The 13,650-nt window shown below is 49.6% G+C and overlaps 1 protein-coding gene across 1 annotated transcript in view; it reads left to right on the top strand.

Moving 5' to 3' along the window:
* Nucleotides 1-13,650, top strand: part of AJAP1 (adherens junctions associated protein 1) — a 129,566-nt gene that overhangs the window by 51,655 nt on the left and 64,261 nt on the right. Inside the window, exon 2 of the mRNA XM_003891019.4 lies at nt 4,819-5,615. Coding sequence (XP_003891068.1) covers nt 4,819-5,615 — 797 coding nt within the window. The remainder of the gene's footprint in view (nt 1-4,818; nt 5,616-13,650) is intronic.

Raw genomic sequence — 13,650 nt, forward strand, 5'->3', positions numbered from 1 at the left:
TTGAAAATCATAGGCTGGAGGCTGCTGAGAGGGAGGTGCCCCCGCCTGTTCTCAAAGGGTGTGGATGTGGTCCTCAGGTGCTCAGGCAGGGACCTTGTCTCACGTTCAGGGTGTCCCAGCGAGGACTGGGTGGATGAACTCAGTCTGCATGGCTTCCTCCTGCCCACGTGCCTGCAGCTCCAGGGGCCGCTCTGCCTTCCACCCATCCACCAGGGCCAGGATCAGGATGCCATGCCACACACTCCACATTTCCCCCCGAACCCTTGCACACACCCCATTCTCTAGCATGTTCCTTTTGATTTGTATTGGGATATAATTACATGGCACAAAACTCACCTATTACAATGTACAGTTTAGTGGGTTTCATATAGGCATAGAGTTGTGTAGCTACCCCCACACACAATTCCAGAACATTTTGTCACCCCAAAAAGAAACCCCCTACCCCATAACCCTTCCCCAAGCCTTGGGCAGTTGCTCATCTTTCTGTCTGTATGGATTTGGTCACTGTGTGCATTTCCTATAAATGGAACCCGGCACCGTGTAGCCTTGAGTGCCTTGCTTCTTTCATTTCTCAGGGTTTTCAAGGTGCATCCACATCGTAGCATAGATCAAGTAATCCTTCCATCCTTTTAAAGGCTGAACGATACTCCATTGTAATGTAACGCCAGATCCCGTTTATCCATTCCTCAGCTGATGGGCATGTGGGCTGAGTCAGCTTTGGCTATTGTGAGTTGTGAGTGTGGTCCTGGGCCTCCCTGTGCAAGTTTTCATGTGGACAGATGTCTGTGCCTAAGAGAGGGGCAGCAGGGTCACTGCTGTCTTTAGGGTTCCAAGGAATTGCCAAACTGTTTTGCTCAGAGGCGTTCTGGTTTTCATTCCCACCAACAGCATACTAGGTCTCTTGTCTCCTCGTGTCTTCGCCAACACCTCATGTTCTCAGTCTTTCTGCTTGTAGCTCTCTCTGTGGGTGTGACACGGGTGGTATGTTTTTTGTTGTGTTTTTGTTTTCGAGGTACAGTCTTGCTCCATCTCCAGCCTGGAGTGCAGTGGCACGATCTTGGCTCACTGCATCCTCCGCCTCCTGGGTTCAAGCGATTCTCCTGCCTCTGCCTCCCCAGCAGCTGGGACTACAGGCGTGTGCTACCACACCCAGCTAATTTTTGTATGTTTAGTAGAGATGGGGTTTCATCATGTTGTGCAGGATGGTCTTGATCCCTTGACCTCGTGATCCTCCCACCTCAGCCTCCCAAAGTGCTGGGATTACAGGCGTGAGCCATGGTGCCTGGCCGGGCGGTATGTTCTTAAGGGGCCTGTGGATGCTTGAGTTTTGGGGGAGCCGGTGCCACCTCTGCCTGCCCCACAACCTCGCCTCCTGACGGTTGGCACTGTGGTTGGCAGCTATGCTGCAGGGCCTGCCTCCCAAGGAGGTGTGGGGTCGCCTGCCATCTTGGTGCATGTCTGACGGTGCCATGGATGCCTTGTGGGGAGAGGCCCTCTCAGAACCTGTTCATCATGAAATGAGAGCTGCTCAGGGTCCAGCCCCAGGCTGAGCAGGATCAGTGAGAAGAGCGTTCCCAGACTCTGCCTCATCTCAGAGCCCCCCAAGGGATGAGGGCAGAGCTTGTTTGTGCTGCTCAGCATTCCTTGGAGATAGAGCCAAATCCTCCTCCTGCAGTGATGCAGCCTCTCACCGAGGGGTCCCCGAGAGTCTCAGGACCAGGTCCAGGCAGCACACGAAGCTCAGCCGACTTGGTGGCAACACAGAGCCTGGGGCCCTTGGCCTTGCACAGAAAGGAGCGGTGGCCCCTACACATCTTCCTGTGGGAGGGGCTCTCCCTCTGCCCGCCACATTTCTTGGCTGCTGGGGGTGGGCTGGGGCCTCTGTCCTGGTTGCCCACCTGCCCTCTTTTTTCTCCTCTTTGAACAAATCAATCACTTTAAAAAGGAAGAAACCAGACTTGAAGAGGAAAAATAAATCGACCTCTCCCTGCCACTGTTGCAATTGGTTGGTTTTTCTGCATAACAGCTGGGTGTCTTGGAAATGAGGGGGTTTCTATAGTAACCAATTACAGCCATGATTGGTGAAAAATCACAGAAATATCCTGTGTGTGAAGTTATGCCAGGGAGGCAGGCACAGGCTTAGGTGCTATGGTTTTAATTTCCTGGGGCAATATTTCTCTAAGTGCTGATGACAGGCAGGTTTGCTTGTCATGGCTTTTGATTCAGCCTGTCTGGTGGGGGCCGGTGGGGCCTGGTGGAGTGGAGTGGGGCCTGGTGAGGCCTGGTGGGGTCTAGTGAGCCCTAGTGGGGCCTGGTGGAGTATGGTGGGGCCTGTTGGAGTCTGGTGCAGTCTGGTAAGACCTGGTGGAGCTTGGTGGAGTGTGGTGGGGTCTGGTGAGGCCTGGTGGTGTCTGGTGAGGCCTGGTAGGGTCTGGTGAGGCCTGGTAGGGTCTGGTGAGGCCTGATGGAGCCTGAAGGGACTTGGTAGGGCCTGGTGAGGCCCTGCACCTGCTCAGAGCAGCATCTCATCTTCCTGGGGCCTAGACTCCCACCCAGCTCGGCAGGTCATGGGAGAACTAGAGATTCTAAACCAGCTCCCATCCTTGCTGGGTCACCTGCAGCCACAGAGGAGCTAGCTTAGTGTGTATACGGGGGAATTTTACCCTAACCTAAATTCTTCCTTGTGGTGACAGTGGTCCTGGTCCCTGGCCCGAGCTTGGTTGCTAGTGCAGAGAAATTGCACACCAGCAGAAACACGGTGCTAAAGATGAGCATAATGAGGAGGTCTTCATTTCTGCAGCAAAGCACTTCTATTCTGATTAAAAAACTGAAGCCTTATTGTTTGGGGATTAGTCCTTTTTGGTAATGAGCACCATCCTGATGACCGGGGGGCCATCTGTTCCCCAGATATCAGGGAGAGTCAGCCCTGGACACAAGGGTTTCAGTACTGAACAGAGGGCGTGCCCACAGGGACAGGTTCACACACAGCTACAGCTGCACCCTCCCACACAGACACACTCACACATAGAGTCTCTCGCACGGACACTCACAGACACACTCGCATACTCACACAGGGACACATAGATACAGTTGCACACACACTCACACAAATACACACTCTCAGACACAGACTCGCACACTCAGGGACACACAGATACACTCATACACACTGACACACGTATGAGCATAGATGCACTCACACACTTCTGTGCTGACACACATGGACACAGTCATACAACAGTATACTCTCACACTCACACGCGCCAAATACGGACGCCCTGGCCGTCACTCACGTACAGTCTCTCACACTCGTGGACACACCCCCAGATGCGTCTTTACACTCTCGTATGCTGGTTCACTCTCACACTGGCACACTCACACAGCTTGACCCACACGCACACACTCACACCCAGTCATGCACACGTACACACACACTTCTGTGCACGCATTACAATGACACACACAGCTTCCTTCCTTTGTGAAGTCACTCACTGCCTTATAAAGAAAAACTCTACCCAACTTGCTTTCCAGGCCTGGCTTTGGGCGGCATCAGGCTGGTGCTTGGCACCTGAACACCCTCAGACCCCCTCCACCCGCACCCCACCCGCTGCAGTCATTACGGTTTTTGGATTCATTTTAACTTTCAGATGTGAGGCTGGTGACGAGAAATGACTTTGAATGACACCTATAATCAGTCCTCAATTATCTGTGCTGGCGGAAGAGGGAGCGTGGGCCTGTCTCCTCTGAGTCCTTCCACGTGGCTCTCTGCCGCGCCCTGGTTTTCACGTGACACCGGAGAGTCCACTGGTCCAGAGGCGACCCCAGACCTGGTGACAAAGCCGCTCCATGTGAACTGGGGAGGGGCGGCTCCGCCGGGCCTGACTTCTCCCCTGCAGCCCCGCTGCGTGTGGAGGCAGCCCCTCCCTCCTCAAGGCTGCACAGGGTTTGCCCTTTCTGCAGCCCTCCGGGGAGCTGAGGAGGTGGATAACAGGGTTTCAAAGGGCACCGGCACTGCAGATAAACAGGGGGAGCAGAAATGTCAACAGAACAAACACTTCGCGTCAATAAACTTTCAGTTTATCCAGAGCAGATCTCATTTCCCTGAGTACGATCCAGAGGAGGCCAGAAGTAAGAAGCCTTCCCCTGTACAGCATTTAAAGCGATGCCTGTTTATGATATGCATGCCGGGCTCTGGGTGAGGGGCAGGGGGAGTGGGTGGTGTTTGCAAAGTGCTAGGAAGCGCCTGCGATCACACTAGGAGCTTGAAACCTCTGCTCCTCCTAGACCTGGAGAGGCGCTTCCCCAGTGGACAGGGGGTGGCCTGGGCTGTGTAGAGGAAAGCGCCTGGCCCTGGGGTCCCAGGTGGTGTCCTGTTCTGCCATCCTCTCACTTACGTCCTCTCGTCGTGTGATGGGCCAAAGGAAGGAGGGACTCAGGTCTTTTCAGGTCATCTTGTCAAGACTGACCTGAAGGCTGGGGGTTTCTGAGGCTCGGTTTTCCCTCCGGTGAAATGGACGATTCGGCCCCCAGCCAGCTGTGTGCCTGGCAGGCGCCTCAGCCCCGCGGTGCTGGGAAGCAGCTCCCCGCACCCTTGCAGCCCGCACTGTTCTTTTCAGATCTGATGAATAAACCGCACGTGAGTCAGCCTTTGAAGTGAAGGAAGGAAGGGGTTCGGCTTCCCTTTTGAAGTTAGGAGGAGCTCTTTCGAGAAGAAGAGAGCGTCCTTGTCACAGTAGGGGGTGGAGAGAGAGGGCCCCGGGGCCCAGTGCCCCCCGCTAGGCTTCCACTGACCGCTCTTCTCTCCTCCCCTCCGCACAGCTCCATGTCCATCCACTGGCCGGGCCGCCCCCTCGGAAGCCATGCCTGGATACTGATAGCCATGTTTCAGCTCGCCGTGGACCTGCCCGCCTGCGAGGCCCTGGGCCCGGGGCCCGAGTTCTGGCTCCTGCCGCGGTCGCCGCCCCGGCCGCCCCGGCTGTGGAGTTTTAGGAGTGGACAGCCAGCGCGGGTCCCGGCCCCCGTGTGGAGTCCCCGGCCGCCCCGCGTGGAGCGGATCCACGGGCAAATGCAGATGCCCCGAGCCAGACGGGCTCACAGGCCCCGGGACCAGGCGGCCGCCCTCGTGCCCAGGGCAGGACTGGCCAAGCCCCCAGCTGCTGCCAAATCCAACCCTTCTCTCGCCTCCTCATCCTCGTCCTCGTCCTCTGTGGTGGCCGGTGGGGCCCCCGAGCAGCAGGCCCTCCTGAGGAGGGGCAAGAGGCACCTGCAGGGGGACGGTCTCAGCAGCTTCGACTCCAGAGGCAGCCGACCCACCACAGAGACTGAGTTCATCGCCTGGGGGCCCACAGGGGACGAGGAGGCCCTGGAGTCCAACACATTTCCGGGCGTTTACGGCCCCACCACGGTCTCCATCCTACAAACACGGAAGACAACTGTGGCCGCCACCACCACCACCACCACGGCCACCCCCATGATGCTGCAGACTAAGGGGTTCACCGAGTCCCTGGATCCCCGGAGAAGGATCCCAGGTGGGGTTAGCACAACAGAGCCTTCCACCAGTCCCAGCAACAGTGGGGAAGTCACCCAGCCCCCAAGGATTCTGGGGGAGGCCTCAGGTACGGCCATCTCTCTTCTGGTTTGGGTTTGCTTGGGGTTGAGGGCTGGGGGCGTGACTCGGGAGAGAAGCTTAGATGTCCCTGGGGTGAAGCTACGTGTGGAGGCTCCAAGAGATGCAGGCGTGATGTGTCCATGAGCTTGCACATGCGTGTAGACTGGCAAATACAGGCTGTGCCTTAGAGGAAGGGGGCGTGAGAAGGGAGAGTTTCCCTTTTTAGCAAGTACCTAGAAGTGGGCGCTGCACCCCTTGTGCCGCTGTTAGTTATCAGCTGAATCTACCAGGTGCTGCACCCCTGTTATAGACCGGTGGAATCCACCACACACAGCCACCTCTTCCAGAATCGTAGAATTTTGTCTCTGGGGCTGGCCCTTGAGTAAGATGCTTGCTCGTCTCGTGATACAGTTAAGGATCCCCCTGCCCCAGAGTCTTCAAAAGTCTTCAAGGGTGTGGGACCCATGGGCGGGGGCAAGGTGCCTGCTAACTTGACTTTGGTCAAGGATTAGGAATGGCCTTAAATAGCAAGAAAGGCCGAGGCCAGCTAAAAGGAAGAACTTCCCAGCAGTGTTAACAGAAGCTTCGCAGACAGCGATTCAGGTGGCAGCGTTCGGCTCCCTGTGGGGATGTGTCAGGAGGGCGTTTGGAGGACGGAGATCAGAACAAAGGGCTTTGGTTCTTCTGCTGCTGTTATCCTAGCTGCCTGTGGACACACACAGTTCATTGGCTTTGGAATATCTCCTTCCGCGCAGTTTTGTTGTTTTTTATTTTCCTCCTATACGTTGTCCTCCATTTGCTTTGAAAGGAGTAGCCCTTGGAAATCCCCCAAGCCAGGGCTTGTCCCTGAACTGGTAGCCAGCAGTGATGTCACCAGGCTTCACGGCAGGCCTGCTGGGGAGAGCGCAGAGCCCCGGGCACACCCTCACCTCCCTCCAGTTTTCTCTGCCTCTGTTAACAGGCACAGCCCGATGTGCCAGGTTGGCTTAGAAGTTCACAACCTAGATCTGTGTGTGCACATTCTAGACAAGCAGCAACATTTGCTAACTTTAAAATCGGATGCAGATTTCAGGGCATCAGTGCAAAATGGGTGGGGGCGCCCTGTGGCCTCCTCACAGCTTGCTTTCCACAACCTCCAGCTTGTGGGCTCGGTAGGCTCCCTCCAGGCCTCTGCAGAATCAAGGGGAGGGAAGACAACTGCTCTTCCGAGCTCATCTGCAGGCGGCCGGCGTGGCATCCAGGCCCTCTGCATCCTCGCTAGACTGCATCCTGGCCCTGGTTCCTCCTCATCTTGGGCAGGCAGGCACCGGGCAGTCGTTGGACAGGTTTTCATGGGGTGGGTGGCTTTTGTCCTTCAGCCGCTGACCTACTTTCTTCCTTCACCTGGACAAGAGAACCTGCGGTTTTTATTCTGAGCTCCTGTTCCCTAGAGAGCAGCGTTTCTATGGAAGCACAGCCTGGGCTCCCTGCGGATGCTGGGGGCCGTGCCTGGAGAGGCTCTGGAGCAAGAGGCTCCGGAGGAAGAGACTCTGGAGGTCCTGCGTCGGCTACCTCCCAGGCAGCCTCTTTTGGGAATCCACGGACACACGGGGTCTGCAGTTCATCCTGCACTGTCAGGCGCCTGCTAGCAGTTTACAGAGTGTTCGTTTTCACCTCAGTAAACTCAGCAGCCATCCTCATAATAGGATTTCGTGCTCCTCTCCCTTACTGTCACCTCCTCTGTATACGTCACTTACTGTATAGACATGGATGAGGAAACAAGTTCCCATTTATTCCAAATTACATTTGTTATTACTAAAGTTAAACACCCGGGACAGCGTTGTAGGCTTAGCAAATTAATTCACAGTGCATTGGATGTTGCTAATCCATCTCGACAGATGCTTATCTTGGAAGCGATTTATGGTTCTTCATAATATAATCTGGTGCTAGATTAATTTGTTTAGCAAAACAAATCTAAAAAGAGGAAAATATGTGTGTTTGTTTCTAATGCAGAGAAATCTTAATTCTGGAACACGACGCTGGGCCACAGGGAAGGGAACAGGTGGTTTACAGCAGCGCTCATCAGGGCTGGGCCACCGTCCTGAGCTTCCCGGCCAAGGCAAAGGGAAGAGAGGAAATGCGGGGATGGTTCCCCTAACGGGATTCCTCATAGACCAGCGGGTACCATGTAAATGAATTAGACCAGAGCAAGAACAATTTAGGTTAGACACTGGGAAGTACTGGTTGGTGATGTAGGAGGTGAGATCTTTGCTTAGGCTACTGAGAACAGGCTGCATACTCTCCTTATCTGGAGCTCCCAAGTAGAGGAGGATGGCGGAGGGGGGAGGAAAACAACGGTTAAAGCTTCCCTGGATGGAAGGAGTGGTGGGACAGAGGGCTGAACTCCCTCGAACCCCCTTGCTTGGCAGTCATCAGATGTAGATCTGGGCCCCCAGCATTTGGTGGAACGTGAACACGACTCACACTTCTCAGACATCTAAGGCAGCAGGAGTGGTCTTGGGGATTCCAGAGCTGCAATCTGGGAGGCCAGGCATTGCTGAGGTTAGTTAGCAGCTGCCTCGAGGCTGAAGATCTGGGCAAGAATCTGGGCTCTGTCGCATGTCACCACGTGACCCTGGAAAAGGTCTCTTCTCTCCTGATTTCCTTTTCTTCACCTGCAAAACTGAGGCTTAGAAATATTTTTCCTAAACGGTTGCTGTGAGAGTTTCATGGATGAACACAGAGCATAAAATAAGGCACCTGGCACCAAACAATTCTCCATACTCATCAGTTGTTTTTATACCCAGCAAGAGTGGCCTGAGGAGGACAGGGTTTCCAGTGTCAGAGGCAGAACAGGCTACCAGGGACTTGGGAGTCTTATCATCTCAGACACAGCAAGCTTTGCCACTCACTGTGGGGCACCCCAGAATTTGGAATTAGAGTTTTAGGAGGTGGATGAAACATCCATTAAGTGAATTTCACCTGTCCAAAAAGGGATCTTGGGTATCACATTTGGGGATTTATAAATTTTATTTTTGTTTCTGCAGAGAAATATTTAGAAGGGACACATCATATTTTTCTGTCTGTCTATAGCACAGGTATGGCTGGGTGCAGAGAGGAGACGTGGCTGGTGACTTGAGGGCACTCTGAAATTTCTCAGGAAGTGACATTACTTGGGATAGCTGGGAGCAGAGAGGAAACGTGGCTGGTGACTTGGGGCACTCTGAAATTTCTCAGGAAGTAACATTACTTGGGATAGCTGGGCACAGAGAGGAAACGTGGCTGGTGACTTGGGGCACTCTGAAATTTCTCAGGAAGTAACATTACTTGGGATAGCTGGGCGCAGAGAGGAAACGTGGCTGGTGACTTGAGGCACTCTGAAATTTCTCAGGAAGTAACATTACTTGGGATAGCTGCTGGAATGACTAAAGGGTTCCCTGTCAGGATTCACCCTACCTATGAAGTAATTGGGAAATCTTTTTGTGTTTCAGGTTAATGGTTAAGAGTCCCACTGCCTGTCTTCAAATTCCTGGCTTCAGCTCATGATCGCTGTGTAAATTTGGGCAACTTGCTTGTCCTCTCTGTGCCAGTGGGGATGATAGAGTTAACCATCTCATAATGTTGTTGTAAAGATTCAGTGAGACAGAGCATGCCAAGTACTTAGTGCCTGCCACATAACAGTTCTCAGTATGTACCTGCTGCTGTTAATATAAGGATGGTGATGACGTAATGTCGTAATGGGAATAATATCGAGTCATCGTAAATGTAATCGTCATCGTAATCATAAAATAAATGCGTCGTAATAATAAAACAATGTAATAAAGTAATGAAAAATAAATAAATAAAATGTAATGCGTAAATCATCATCGTCATCGTAATTAAGTAATAAAGTAATAAATAAATAAATAATAATAAATAATGTAAATAAATGTATTAATCGTAAAAATATTATCGATAAAGTAATGTCATTAATCATAATGTCGTAAATGTCATAATCATGTCGTAATCATTAAATGTCGTAAATGTGAAAATGTCGTAATGTCATAATCGTATCGTCATCGTAGTAATGTCGTAATGTAAAATAAATATGTATCGTAATGTCATCGTAATGTAATGTCGGCGTATATAATCATGTCATTAATCGTAAGCCAATGTCGTAATGTAATAAATCGTAAATGTCATAAATAAAATAAAATACATCGTAAATAGTAATGTCGATATTAATGTCGTAGTAATGTAAATAATAATAAATAAATAAATGATATTAAAAGTAAATGTGAAATAGTAAATGAAATATGTCATAAATAAATAATGTCGTATTAATGTTTAATCGTGGTAATAAATCATCGTCGATAAAGTAATGTCGTAGTAATGTAAATATCGTCGAGAAATAAATGTCATTAAGGTAATGTCGTAATGTCATAAATCATATCGTCATTAATGTCGTCGTAATGTCGTAATGTAAATTATCGCAGTAATGTCGTATTAGTAATGAAATAAAGTAGTAAATAATGCGTCATCGTATAATGGTAAATTAATGTAAATATCGTTAAATAAAATAAAGTAATGTCAATGAAAGTAGTAATGTCATAAATAAATAAAGTAAAGTAGTAATGTCGTAATGCAATGGTAGTAATATCATCCCATCGTAATGTCGTCGTCGCCAATGTCGTAATGTATAGTAAATAATAAATAAATAAATTAATAATAAATTATTAATGTAAATAAAATTAATGTCATAAATAAATATAAACCATCCGCAATAATATTAAATTAATAATAATGTCGTAATATCATAAATAATATTATCGTAATAATCGTAATGTCATAAAATAATAAAAATTAATCATTAAATAATAAAGTAAATGATATAATGGTAAGTGAAAATATGTAAAAATGCATATACGTTAAATAAAGTAAAATATTAATGTCGTAATGTAATGTCGTAGTAATATAGTAAATATCATTAAATAAAGTAAGTAGTGAAATAGTAATTAAATTATTAATGTCGTATGTAAATAATGTCGTCGAAATGAGTGATGGTGAGTGGTGTTGATGATGGTGATGATAATGATGGTAATGGTGGAAATGGTGATGATGGTGTTGATGATGATGGTGATGATAATGATGGTAATGGTGGAAATGGTGGTGATGATGGTGACGATAGATGATGATGGCGGTGATGATGGAGATGATAATAATGGAGATGGTGATGATAGTGATGATGCTGATGATAGTGATGATGATGATGATAATTGTGGTGATGATGATGATGGTTATCATTGTGCTAATTTGCTGCCACTACCTTTACTGCTCTATTGAGGGGTCATTTGATGAGTTCCTGCAGCCACGTCCCTGACCTTGGCGCTCTGTGCAGAGGCATAGATGGCACTAGCCAGGAACCTCTTGGGATGGAAAATCACCTGGTGCAGGTTCACGAAGGCATTGAGCTCCAGCCTCATGTGAGCACTGGCACAGTGTGAGCGTCAGATGGGTCAGAAGCTAGCTTAAGGTCGGGGAGGAGGCTCCCCACAGTGCAGCCCCAGCCTTCTATGACAGCTCTCTTGCTGATCAGTTTTCGAATCTGGAATCATAGAGTCTCCTGGGAGAAAAACAGAAAGTCATTTTCTGAGCTTTTATCTCAAAACATGTAAAGGAAACTTGTGGAGAATTCAAGCCAACTGATTTGGGTTTCTGAATATGCCCACTGTGGGAATGCCTGGGGAAGGAGTACTTGGTCTACAGTTAGTGCTCAATGTAGGTTTCCTAAACCCTGCATGCTGGCACCTGGCCCCAAGACTTTCGCGCCTGCTCAGGCCAATCTGCCGCTTTCCCAAGCTCATGTTCTGTCTCTCAGAAAACTCGCCACCCAGGAGGGGCCCCGAAATCCTCTAGGTTCCCATCGTCATTCAGGGTTTGCCTCTGTTCAGTCAGTCACGTATTCGTGACATCCAGCAGCTCAAGGATGAGATGGCTCAGATGTCATCCAAGTCTGGCCTGGAAATTTTTACATTGGAATTCACTCATGCATTTCTAAGGATGATTTCCAAGTTTGCTTTGTCCTTGTCACCGAGTGGAAGCGGGTGGGGGGGCCTTCCATGTCCTTTACGTATGTCCCTCTGTAAGCACAGGTGACAAGCTGGTGTCATTTTCTCTGCACCCCAGTGGTCAGCTGAGCTAAGCATCAATGTAAGGCAGCCAACCTTAGGAGCAAGCCTCATGATGGTGAAATATTTTCTAAACACTAGAATTGGAGTGGAAGAAAATGAGAAGCAGATGTCACAGGGAGAGACGTCCTCTTCCCCTTTGGCTTAAAGCTGCGATGGCCATTTTAATGCTGAGCCCCTTTTAATTAACTGCTGGGTGTTTGCTACCAGGGAAGTGAATCTGTCCTTAATTTAAAGATATATGAAGCAAATGACTCATGAACTTCAAAAGTTTTGAGTGGCTTAATTGGGATAAGAGAATCAAAGGACAAATGAGTGCTTGGAGTGCTACAAAAGATCCTAAACTTTGTAGACAGCGAGGCTGGTCTTTAGGGTCTTAACTGGGATCTTCTGAATGGATGCAACGTGGCAAATCCTGAGTGCCGTGGTTCTGGTGGTGGCCTGTGGTCGAGGTTTTATGTTGGCCGACATCTCACTGGATCCAGTCAGCCTCTTAGAGCACTCCCTGTGTTTTTGCTGAGCAAACTTGTGTTCATACCAAATGGATAAGTGTGCTCCAACTCATGAAAGTCCAGCCTCTGATTCTTCTGGACACGACTGTGTTGCAAGTCTTCTTGCATTTCCCTTTCAAATGTTCCCGGCTTCAACTTACTGCATATAGTCCTTCTTAAGCTTCTTCATTGCCTCAGGCCCTTGTTCTCCTTCCAAGGACATGCTAGGGATGTGAAAGGTCTTTAATCCTTAAGAACTGAGATGCCCACCTAAGGTACTTTCTTTCTTTCCTTTTTTTTTTTTTTAGATGGAGTTTCATTTTGTCACCAGGCTGGAGTGCAGTGGTATGATCTTGGCTCACTGCAACCTCCATCTCCCGGGTTCAAGCAGTTCTCCTGCCTCAGCCTCCCAAGTAGCTGGGACTGCAGGCACGTGCCACCAAGCTCAGCTAATTTTTGTGTTTTTAGTAGAGACAGGGTTTCACTACATTGGCCAGGATGGTCTCGATTTCTTGACCTCGTGATCCGTCCGCATCAGCCTCCCAAAGTGCTGGGATTACAGGCATGAGCCACCACTCCCGGCCTCCTAAGGCACTTTCTGTGGGAAAGCTGCTGGGTTCAACTCTATCTTCCTTCACCAGGCCCCGGAGAGGTGCCTTTACTTGTTGACCTGTTCAGGAGTTTCCAGCAAGAAGAGGAAGGCCTTAATGCACACCCCCCTCTACCTGGAAACCAGTCTCCTTTAAGGGAATGGGGAGGGGGGGGTCACTGACTACTCAGGTAGCCGGCAGCTGCACAAAACACACCCTTGTAGGATATGCCTTTCCTTACCTCATGAACGTCACAAAACCCTGAACTGATAACAAATCTGTTTGATATATAGTGAATTGAATTCATGATTTCCATCCGCTCACAGGGGAATGATTCTGAGTGTTGAGATTAAATGTTAGAATAGCGTTTTTAGACTTTTTGTTTTACTGTGTTACAAAGACCAGTTTTAGAATGTCTGGCTTCTTAATCAATTATTCAATGAACCATCAACTCTCTGCTTAGTTGATAGTAAATGCCATACTTACTTGGGGTCGGAGCGGGTGAGGAGATGCAAAATGTGGCCTCTCCTCCGCTTTTCAAGGAGTTAAAAAAATCCAGTTGGGAAAGCAAGATGGATAAAGACATATCCTTGCACAGGAGAGAAATGACAGGTAAGGATGGTAGAGGAAATGTCACCAAGCCACAGCTTCATCAATCGCCCAATTGTTATTCTGGCAATACAGATTGGAAGGAGACAGAAGCCGTTGCAGGTTTCTTGGAGCCGAGCCCTGGGGTGGGTAGGGGAGGCACAAGAGCCCATCTTGGAGGGGTGTGGGGGGCTGAGATAGAGTAGGCAGAGCTCCTGCAGGCCTGG

The sequence above is a fragment of the Papio anubis genome, chromosome 1 (genome assembly GCF_008728515.1).
Source record: "Papio anubis isolate 15944 chromosome 1, Panubis1.0, whole genome shotgun sequence".
Taxonomy (NCBI): Eukaryota; Metazoa; Chordata; class Mammalia; order Primates; family Cercopithecidae; genus Papio; species Papio anubis.